General features: G+C 36.8%; 1 protein-coding gene across 1 annotated transcript in view; it reads right to left on the bottom strand.

Moving 5' to 3' along the window:
• WDR44 (WD repeat domain 44) overlaps positions 1 to 12,051 on the bottom strand; it is an 81,356-nt gene that overhangs the window by 26,174 nt on the left and 43,131 nt on the right. The window contains exons 7-12 of the mRNA XM_025431340.3: positions 11,651 to 11,787; positions 10,756 to 10,839; positions 7,138 to 7,244; positions 6,236 to 6,387; positions 1,543 to 1,681; positions 246 to 310 (exon numbers count right to left, since the gene is read on the bottom strand). Coding sequence (XP_025287125.1) covers positions 246 to 310; positions 1,543 to 1,681; positions 6,236 to 6,387; positions 7,138 to 7,244; positions 10,756 to 10,839; positions 11,651 to 11,787 — 684 coding nt within the window. The remainder of the gene's footprint in view (positions 1 to 245; positions 311 to 1,542; positions 1,682 to 6,235; positions 6,388 to 7,137; positions 7,245 to 10,755; positions 10,840 to 11,650; positions 11,788 to 12,051) is intronic.

The raw sequence follows: 12,051 nt of genomic DNA, 5'->3' as shown, positions 1-12,051 counted from the left end.
GATTTTGTTTAATTCAAATTTGCATTACTAGTTTAGTAGCTGGAATAGTATCATCCACTGTATGACAGCTTTTAAATACCACAATTTTTCATTTACCAATTCTAAAAGAAGAAACTCTTGTTTCTAATGTATCTTAATTTACTGCTTTCATGTAACTATAATTGCTGCTAGACAATAAGGTACTTCATGGTAAACAAATCAAATTATAGCAGTTAACAAGAGTAATCAGAAAATACTGAACATACCCCTGTATCTGTATCAGACTTTGATGAATTCAGACTTTCCTGAGAAGGGGATGGGGACACACGTCCTAAAAACAATATAATAATTATAAAAACGTATGTAAACACACTTACACAAAACATCAATCAGAAATAATGATACAGCAACACCTAATTAATAGTCATATAATGTAACATTCTGAAAAAACACATTTTCTAAATAAGTGAAGCATTAATTCTTTGGCCATCAAAATATTGGTTATCATTTTTATCATAACATCTTTATAACCATATAACCAATGTAATAAAATATTTTAAAATCCTCATTATTCATAGTGAATACAAACAAGATGAACAATAAAGGGGCACAAAGGGCCTGGGGTGGTGTAAGTCTCAATGGCCACTAAAAACGTCTTTCTGCTCCAGGCAGGGCAATAAAAGAAATGTAAACATAGTTTAACTTTTTGCGAACCCATTATCTTAAATTATGTATAACACAATGCAAGCTATACCCACAGGACCACTAAAGTATGTGAGGCCTCATTTGCCAGTTTAGTGGATCTTCCTAGATTTCTATATTCCTCAAATTGGTGCTTCAGATATACTCTATACTCCAGCCCATGGCTACTTATTCTTTCTCCCATCCCTTAACTTCTTGGTTTCAGCCCTGGTTGACCGGAGTGAGGATGGGAGTGAAAGGAAGGGGTTTGTGAACAAAATTTATTGAAGTTAAACAATTATAAGAGAAGGAACCCATAAACATAAAACTCTCATTTCCATCAATTCTAACTCTCCTGGTAAGTTATCAACATACAGAACTAGTTTACATAGCTGTAATCACGTGTACATGTATCACATTCTGAGGTTTCCCTCTGCCATTTAACCTTTTTTTCATATACCTCTAATGTACTGACAAATCACATTTCCTTTTCATAGATGGGTCTCCTTTAGCTTTCTTTACGTATTAGATGGATATTATTATTTTCATTCTTTTTCTAGATTAATTAGGTTATTTCATTTTAAGCCAGGGGAGAACTAAAGGTTGTCAGGGGAAACCAAGTAACTTTGTTCTCAACAGCTGATGAAATAAACTCTGCACTACACTTCAAAAGGGATAAAGTCAAAAGCTTTATGGTAGTATTTTCCATGGGATTTATATGCTTTTTTTGGTGTTGACTTCTGTCCTACTTTTAGGTTTGTGACCATTATGAAAAATAGTGGTTATTGCAAATGGTTGCCAGAGAAAGACATTATTATACCTAAAATATAAAAACAACAGATGTCTCTAGAGTTTTAAAGCCCACAGGTGAATGAAAAATACCTTCGGTATTGTATTTCATTCTCATATTGTTGAAATAGTCAAAAGCATTTTTTAGAGCCCATATTCTCACTACGTTATCTTGTCCAGCTGAGGCAAGTAATCGGCCACAGTGAGAAAATTTCATGGTCCACACAGCTCCCTATGAAAACAAAGAAAGGTTCAAAGTTATTACAAAGGGTGACGGGCACTGAGGGGGGCATCTGATGGAATGAGCACTGGATGCTATACTATATGTTGGCAAATCGAACTCCAATTAAAAAAAGTTATTACAAAGTTGAAACTTTTTTTTCAAATACTTTATTTATTCATGAGAGACACACAGAGAGAGGCAGAGACATAGGCAGAGGGAGAAGCAGGTTCCCCACAGGGAGCCTGATGTGGGACTCAGTCCCAGGACCTCTGGATCATGCCCTGAGCCAAAGGCAGAGGCTCAACCACTGAGCCACCCAGGTGCCCCTAAACCTTTTTTTTTTTTTAAGATTTTATTCTTAAGTCATCACTACACCCAATATGAGGCTTGAATTTATAAGCCTGAGATCAAAAGTTGCATGTTCTACCGACTAAGCCAGCCAGGCACCCTTAAGAGTCGAAACATTATTTTAAAGCCAAAGTAAAGAATTATTCCAAATTATACATCGTAAGATAATGCTCACATTCTGATACGACCTGAGGCCAACAGTTCAATGATGCAACAGCACAAAGAGGAACTTTTAGGAGAAAGGCAGAATAAGAAAGCAGCATTTTACCATAATCTAAATTAACAAGGTCAAAGCACAAGCCTTGTCTACAAATTAAAGGAAATGGAGTTCCAAGATGGCTAGAAATCATTGTAAAAACACAAATAAAATCTCAGTCTCCTAGCTGAACATAAGGGGGAGTGGCATCAGAGGAGACAGAGCCCTCAGGATACCACTGATACTCTTGATCAGGGCTGAGGGAAATATAAGTTCACATTAGCAGTGACTTTCATTGCATTGGGCATTTATAAAGTGTTGGAATCATGTGGTCTCATCCTGTTTTTTTTTCTCCCTAGAAACAATGTTTCACAGTATATGGTCAGAATTCCCAGATACTGGGCACCTGGGTGGCTCAGTCAAACACCTGCCTTCAGCTCAGATAGTGATCCTGGGGTCCTAGGATGAGCCCCAAGTCAGGCTCCTGCTCAGCAGAGAGTCTGCTTGTCCCTCTCCTTCTGCCCCTCCCCGCAACTCATGCTTGCTCTCTCTCAAATAAATAAAATATTAAAAAAAAAAGAATTCCCAGATACTGCTAACAAAGGGAAGTATGTATGTGTTGGGGGGTGGGGGTGGGGTGATTAAAGAACGTGAACCCTTAAATTGGAAAACCCAAATGCTATTACAACAAATACTGTTAAAACTACTATTGTATTATAACACATATCTATGCAGATCAAAAAGATTATCCAAGTTATGGGGTGCCTACTTATTTGGGAGACCATGCAACTCTTGGTCTCCAGGTCATGAGTTTGAGCCCTATGTTGGGTGTAGAGATTACCTAAAAATAAATAAACTTAAAAAAAGATTATCCAAGTTAGAGGCAACAGCTCATTTACTGAAATAACATTCATTTCCACAAAATTCCAGTATATTAAGAAATTTGTTATTGGGAGCCTACTAAAATGAGACTTTAGTTAAAACTGGAAATAATGAAAGTGAATCAAAACAGTACAAGGGTGAGTGGGTGACGGGCACTAAGGGGGCCACTTGACGGGATGAGCACTGGGTGTTATTCTGTATGTTGGTAAATTGAACACCAATAAAAAATTATTCTATTAAAAAAAACAGTACAAGGAAATTCCTCAAGGAAGTTATCAGAATCAAATATTTTATGTGGAGATCATAAGCACCAAAGTCTAAATTCTAATCTGGCTGCCATCTAATATGTTTACAGTTGTTTCCTTCTAGTTAAGCCAAATTTTGGATTTAAAATCTAAATAAATAAAATATTTTTAAGAATAAATAAATAAAATAAAATAAAATCTAAATAGACACAGATTCCCTGATCAAAAACTCATAGCATCATCTGTCCAATCTAGGAGTTTATTACCACCTTCCCTGTGTTCCTAGCATTTTCAAGGGGTAACCTACAATATCACTTGTGCACTTTATAACTACTGTGGTACATTTTAACTCTGGTAGAAAACATGTACCTGTCTTCCCTGGTTTTAGCTGCCATTTGACAAAATACACTGACCTACTGCAATATTTGTGTTAATTATTTAAAATACACTCAGGGAGGGGCAGTTGGTTAAGCATAAAACTCTTTTATTTTGGCTCAGGTCATGACTCTGGATAGTGAGTTCAAGCCCCACATCGAGCTCAGTACTCAGCAGAGTCTGCTTCTCCTTCTTATTCTGCTCCTTCTGCTGCTTGCTCTTTCTCTCAAAAAAAAATAAATAAATAAAATAAAATATCTTAAAAATATGCCCAGGAAGCATTTTAAATGTCTTCTAAAGACACAGACCACCCTGTAAATTTAACTGCTTTAAAGTTTGGTACCTTTACACAGCTTTCTTAATGATACAGGCCTAGAGTTTACTTATTCAATAACTTTCACTTCTTGAGGGATGCCTGGGTGGCTCAGTCAGTTAGGAGTCTGACTTAGGCTCAAGTCATGATCCCAGGGTTCTGGGATTAAGCCCCATGTCAGGCTCCTGGCTCAGCAGGGAGTCTGCTTGTTTGTCTGTCTGTCTCTCTCTCTCTGTTCCCCTTCCTGTGATCAGGCTTTTTCTCTCTCAAATAAATAAAATTTACAAAAATTCAAAAACTTTCACTTCTTGATATTTGCAAATGAAGTATCTGATAAAGGGACAGTATCCAAAATATATAAAGAACTTATCAAACTCAACACCCAAAAAAAGCAAATAACACAGTTAAGAAATGGGCAAAAGACATGAATAGACATTTTTACAAAGATATCCAGATGGATAACAGACTCATGATAAGATGCTCAATATCACTCATTATCAGGGAAATACAAATCAAAACCATGATGACATATCACCTCACAACTGTCAGAATGGCTAAAATTAACAACACAAGAAACAACAGGTGTTGGCAAGGATGCAGAGAAAGGGAACCCTCTTGCACTGCTGGTGGCAATGTAAACTGGTGAAGCCACTCTGGAGAATGGTTTCTCAAAAACCTAAAAATAGAACTACCCTATGATCCAGCAATTCCATTACTAAGTATTTACCCAAAGGATCCAAAAATTGAGATTCAAAGGGGTACATGAACCCTGATGTTTATAGCATTATCAATAATAGCCAAACTACAGAGAGATCCCAAATGTTCATTGACTGCTGAATGATGAATAAAGAAGATGTGGTATAGGGCAGCCCAGGTGGTTCAGTGGTTTAGCGCCACCTTCAGCCCAGGGCCTGATCCTGGAGACCCGGGATCGGGTCCCACGTTGGGCTCCCTGCAAGGAGCCTGCTTCTCCCTCTGCCTGTGTTTCTGCCTCTCTCTCTCTCTCTCTCTCTCTGTGTCTCTCATGAATAAATAAAATCTTTTAAAAAAAGATGTGGTGTGTATATATGTATATATATGTACATATATATATACACACATATATATATATACACACACACACACACAATGGGATACTACCCAGTGATCAAAAAGCATGAAATCTTGCCATTTGCAATCACATGGATGGAGCTAGAATGTATAATGCTAAGGAAAATTAAGCCAATTTGAGAAAAACAAATACCAATATGATTTCACTCATACATGGAATTTAAAAACCAAAACAAGGCAGCCCTGGTGGCTCAGCGGTTTAGCGCCGCCTTCAGGCCAGGGTGTGATCCTGGAGACCCTGGATCAAGTCCCATGTCAGGCTCAGGCTCCCTGCATGAAGCCTGCTTCTCCCTCTGCCTGTGTCCCTGCCTCTCTCTCTCTGTGTCTCTCATGAATAAATAAATTTAAAAAAAATAAAAAATAAAAAATAAAAAAATAAAAATAAAAACCAAAACAGATGAACATATGGGAAGTGGGGGGGGGAAAGGAGAGGGAAACAAAGCATAAGAGATTTTTTTTAAAGGATTTATCCATTCATTTGAGAGAGAGAGAGAGAGAGAGAGAAAACACACATGAGTGGAGGGAGGGGCTGAGGGAGAGAAAAATACAATCTCAAGCAGAGTCCCTGCTGAGTGCAAAGCCCAAACACAATCCAAAACCCCCGAGATCATGACCTGCGTTGAAATCAAGAGTCAGATGCTCAACTGACTGACCCACCCAGGTATCCCAAACTGTAAGACTTTGAATAGAGAACAAATTGAAGGTTGATGGAGGGAGGTGGGTGGGGGATAGGCTAGATGGCTAATGAGTAATAAGAAGGAACTTGCTGTCATGAGCACTGGGTGTTGTACATAAGTGATGAATCACTTAACTCTTATTCCTGAAACCAATATTGTACTGTATGTTAATGAACTAAAATTAAAAACAAAACAAAACAAAAAACCTTTCAGTTCTTAAATAATCCAGAAATAGACTGTATTACCTAGGCAATAAATCATTATTAGTATTAATTTACTCTTCTTTTTTTTTTTTTAATTTACTCTTCTTGAGTCAGGTTAGCAAAATTATATACCTAAGAGATTGGCTTTATAGAAGCCAATATACTTCTCTCAATGAAAACAGAGTCAATCCTGAAAAAAATAAAGGTTGCTTACCATATGCTCACCACTAAGATCTTGTACCACTTTGATCTGATCAAAATCATAAGGTCCTTTGAAACCATGTGCTGCTTTGAATTTGACTGGTCTTGTATATGGCATTCCTTCATCATCACTTGATGAAGGATCATCTTGATCAGTATGAAACACTGAATAGAAAAGCAATATAGAAATAATCACTAGCTAATGTAGACATAGCTATCATATGTTCATATCTACTCTTCACCATGAAAATTCATTAAATGGAAAAGCAGTATCTATTACACCAAATAGCATGTTGGTTAAGAACATGTGATCTGGTGCCAGACTGTCTGGGTCCAAATCCAGCTCTGCCATTTATTTGTCTATGTGACCATAGCCAAAGCACTGGACCTTTTGTGCCTTGGTTTTCTCATCTATAAAATGAAGATAATAACAGTACTTACCTCATAAGGTTTTTATGAAGGTTAAATGAGTAAATACTGGTCCAAGTGCTTAGAACAGTGTCTGGCACAAAATAACTACTGTATTAGTGCTTATTAAAAAAAAATAAATGAGTACAATTCCCACAAAGGCATAGGAAGTTAAGATCTGAGCAAATTTAGAATATATTCCTAATTTTGAAAATATTCATAAAAATGAAACAGCCTTACAAAACTAGCTTACAAACTGATCAATGAATACTCATCGCTTCCAGGTTGTCATAGTTATAGAATATGTAAAAATTCATGTTTAAGATGAACAAATTTATTTTTCTTCCTCTCATAAAATTAACTGATACCTACAGTACAGTAGTATTGAAGTGCTAAGATGTTTGCTAAAAGGCTCCTTACTTTCAATAAAACAGAATGCTTCTTATAAAGTATTTGAATGATTACAAATCAATTAAATATTCATTTGTAATGTTCTATTTCACTTACCTTCATCTCTAACACTTTTAACTTTATTCACAGCACGCTCACCATATTCCTCTGCAAGGTGCTTTGCTCTCTTTACTGATTTTCCTAAGAACTTCTTCAATTGAGTCCTTAGCAAAAATGCAAAAAAAAAACAAAATTATTTTTAAGATATTACCTATTTGAGACAGAGCAAGGACATGAGTAGGGGAGGGGCAGAGGAAGATGGAGAAGCAGACTCCCTGCTGAGTCTGCTCAGTCCCTGTCCAGTCCCAGGACCCTAAGACTGACCTGAGCTGAAGTTAGACTCTTAACTGACTGAGCCATCCAGGTGCCCCCCCAAACCAAAATTATTTATTAACTAACTATAAAAACTCAACAACTAACAAATAATCTCATCAGCTGTGATTAGTGTATTATAATGGACAGTATCATATACTCTAGAGTATTTGTTTTCTTTCTTTGTTTTTGAGGGAGAGAGCAAGTGAGCGAGCTCAAGCAGGGGTAGGGGATGGGCACAGGGAGAGGGAGAGAGAGAATCCCAAGCAGGCTCCTTGCCCAATACAGAGCCCGACGAGGGGCTTGATCTCAAAACCCCGAGATCATGACTTGAACCGAAGGCAGGTGCTTAACTGACTGAGTCACCCAGGTGCCCCTCAAGCATTGGTTTTCAATGGTGAATAATAAATTGGCAGGGATGGGGTGGGAGGGGAGTGTTTAAAGTGCATGAACCTGAGACCCACCTGCAGATCATATGATTTAGAGGGTCTGAGGTGGAGCTATTAATCTACAGTGAGAATGTCTTTGAGAAGACTACTTTAAAGAGCAATCCTTGGGACACCTGGGTGGCTCAGTTGGTTGAATGTCTGAATCTTGCTTTTGGCTCAGGTCATGATCTTGGGTCATGATACTGAGTCCCACATTGGGCTCTTGAGCTCATCAGGGTGTCTACCCCTCCCCTCCCCCTGTTTGCACTCATGCTCTCTTTCTCTCTCCTCCTAAAATAAATAAAGAACTCTTATAAAAAAGTAATCCTTAAAAAAACATTTTGCCAATATAAAAACTATAGGGGTGCCTGGTTGGCTCAGTCAGAAGAACATGTGGACTCTTGATCTAGAAGTTCTGAGTTTGAGCCCCATGTTGGGTATAGAGATTACTTAAAAATAAAATCTTAAAAAAGAAGCAAACTATAAGGAGGGGGCACCTGAATGACTCAGTCGTTTAAGAATCTGCCTTCAGCTCAGGTCATGATCCTAGAGTCCTGGGATGGAGCCCTGAGTTGGGTTCCCTGCTCAGCAGGAGTCTCCTTTTCCCTCTTCCTCTGCCACATCCCTGCTCAGGTTCACTAAATCTCTTTCTCTCAAGTAAATAAAATCTTAAAAAAAGAAAGAAAGAAACTATAAAGGGATATTTACTTACAGAATAAAATGGTACCCTATGATGGCCTTTTGTCTCTTCTCTTTCAGTTTGGGTATTTGCATGCAATACAGTTAGGCTGAGCTTTCCCAGGAAGTATTCCCAAACACAATGTAATACAAGTATGCATTTCAACTGTCCATAAACAGGACTTATTTATTGCTTTTTAAGTAATCTGTCTCAAATTTCATATATTAAGATCATAAAAAATAAAACACAGTACATAAATGATATTTAAAACCAAAACAAAATTTACAGGAGGCAATTTTTACCAATTCATGGAACTCATGATGTTAAAGGGTAGTATTTGAAAGAGTTGCTAAGCCATATATAGAAAGATGTTCACTGCCACATTATTTACAAAACATAAAAAGTAGGGAAAAAAGGCATAAAAAGTAGAGAAAAACTGAGTTTTCATCAACAGAGGAATGAATAGGTGCTGGTATATTCTTACAATGGAATGCAATAAAATAAATGAGGCAAACCTCAGTTCTTCAAATGTACCAAGCTCTTACTCATCTTGGGGCCAATGCCATGTTATTTCTGCCTGGAACATTCCTCTCATGGTTAATTTCTACTCATCTTTTAGGTCTTGGACCAAACAGTTACTTCTCAAAAAAAGCCCTCAAATCTTTTTTTTTTTCTTAATGATTTATTTGAGAGAGAGAAGAGAGGGCAGTGGTCGGGGGAGAGAAAGCACAAGAGCACAAGCAGGGAAAGCTGCAGAGGGAGAGGGAGAAAGAAGAAGAGTACCCCACACAGGGCTTGATCCCAGAACCTGGGATTATGACCTGAGTTGAAGGCAGATGCTTCACCAACTGAGCCAGCCAGGTTCTCCCCTCCTTGACTCTTTAGAGCAGATTTTCCTGTTTTCTACTCCCACAGTACCCCATACATTTCTTTTATTGCAATTACTACAAATGTAGTTAGATTTATGTTTCTCCTACTTAACTGGGAGCTCTAGGAAGGCAGGGACTACATTTGTCCTAACTATTGTATCTGCAGCACTGAATTCCCATATCTGGCTGATAGAAAGGCTACAATATATTTATTATTGGTACTGATATAAAGAGATGTTCATTACAAATCAGATATTTTTTTTTTTTACAAATCAGATATTTTTAAAAAGCCAGCTGACAAGGGCACCTGGCTAGCTCAGTCAGCAGAACATGTGACTCTTGATCTCCATGCTGAACATGGAGCTTACTTTTGAAAAAAAGGCAAATAAAGCAAGCCAATAAACTATAGGCGCAGTATTAATCCTGCTTTTGTGAGGGAAAAAATTCTAGGCAGAATACACCTAATTATTAACATTGGTTATTTCTGGATGAGGAGACTTTCATTTTCCATATTTCTGTATTAGTTTTTTTGTTCTTGTTGTTAAAGGAATCTTTATACCTAAGATGGGGCTTAAACTCACAACCCTGAGATCAAGAGTTGCATGCTCCAACCAGTCCAGGCATCCTTGTATAAGTTTTGATAATAAAAAAACACAGATGATAAACCATTTTAAAAATTAATATAAGAGGTGCCTGGGTTGTTACGTGCATTGTGGGTAAATCTTTTCTGAGAGTTCTCAATGCTTTCTTTGATACACTTCCCATACTAAGGAAAGATCAGACTATAGTGAAGAATTTGCTTTGGGGCCTTAGACTCATCTGCCTTTGGCTCAGGTCATGATCCCAGGGTCCTGGGATAGGGCCCTGTGTGAGGCACTCTGCTCAGCAGGGGAGTCTGCTTCTCCCTCTCCTTCTGCCTCTCCCCCTGCTTGTGCTGTTTGTCTCTCAAATAAATAAAATCTTTAAAAAATCAGAAAACACATTAAGATAACATAAAATAAAGGTAAAATGTAATTTATGTAGACTGTAGGTGTCACTGAAATTGAGAAAAGGAAATTTACCATGAACTGGAGTAGTATGGAAAATTGTTTAGTTGGATTTGAAAGCAACGTCAAGAATAATCATGTTCTACTAACATTTCTGGTCCCTACCATCAGAAAAATAATACAGGCATGATGCAAAATTTATTGATCATTTACTATTTGTCAAATGCTATAAAAATGACCACCAATACAGCCTCAAGCAACTCCTGTTCCTGGGAACAGGAAATGGTGGTGGTAGATGGACATATAAACTAGATAGAGCACAGACTTAAAATAGTATGGCAATTCTCTTATTTTTTTAAATAAAAGCTTGAAATAAAGAAAAGGAATGTACTGTAACTCACGTTTTCTGTTTTAACCTTCCACCATCAGTATCTGTTGTCTGAGATTGTAACTTCTCTTCATCATCTGACTGTGCTGCGTCATTACTACAAGAGGGGGAAGAAGTCATTTTAAAAGAAGCCATTTCCCCCTACACCTCTCAACAATCTCTATGTATATTTACTATATATTTACTATATACTCAGGTACTCAGAATAAGAAAAAAACTATGTTAACCTACTTTATAGAAGTTTAATTTTAATAATGATCCTGAGACTGTAAGAAGTGAAAGGTCAAAGAATAGAATCTTTAAGCATGGTATAATGTACAAAATGCAAGTGAAAGCAATTTAGGAACTTATGGAAAACCTACTACCAACAAGGCTTCTTGCTGGACAAAACATGCTGCACAGAAATGACAAATTAACTTCCTCTTTGCTTTTCAGGCACATCATGTATTACACTTTATCAAGAACTACTTTCAATAATAATCACTTCTTTGATCTACATACATCTCAAAGTCAATCATCGCACTGTAAAGTCATTTTCTAGCCTACAAAGATAATACAATTACTTATAAAATTTGTAGTACTTAAAGCCAGGTTTTAGAAAACCAGGTCTTCATTCCACATGGCTTTTTACCCTCAATATGTTTCAATAATGTCTCTAGTATTATATAAATCATTTTAAAAGTGAAACAAAATACTATGAGATTCAAGAGATATTCTATTTTCCTCAAGTAACTTTATGGTCTTAAGAGAGAACAATATTGAAGAATTCATATATTAACTCTTTTAAATCCAAATTTTAAAAAAGAAGACTGCATGAAATCAAATTAGGGACTGCTATAGTTCATAAACACAGAAATCTTCACCACTCTGAAATATTACAAATGATAAATAATAACAATAGGCCATACCTTACATATTCCTTAGTCCTTCTCATGATGTGTAGAGTGAGAGGATTAATACCTGTTGGCAGTTTCTCTTCTGCAAGACTCAAAGGTATTTCTTCTCCAGTATCTAGGTTCTTAATCATGACACTGGCTAAAATTTCCTGAGATAAATAAAAATAACACCAAGAGGACCTATAATTTAATTATCTTTTTGAGTCTGCAAAATTCTCAATTAAGCTAAGGACTTTCTAGATATATTTAGTACTGTGTACAATAATTTTTAACTTTAGTGAGATACAATTCATACACTGAAAAATGCACTCATTTAAAGTGTATAATTCAATGATTTCGAGTAAATTCAGAGTTGTGCAACGATTACCTTTAAGTTTAGAACATTTCCACTACCTCAAAAAGAAACTCCATAT

Source organism: Canis lupus, chromosome X (assembly GCF_003254725.2).
Source record: "Canis lupus dingo isolate Sandy chromosome X, ASM325472v2, whole genome shotgun sequence".
Classification (NCBI taxonomy): domain Eukaryota; kingdom Metazoa; phylum Chordata; class Mammalia; order Carnivora; family Canidae; genus Canis; species Canis lupus.
This window is presented reverse-complemented; position numbering and strand designations above follow the sequence as displayed.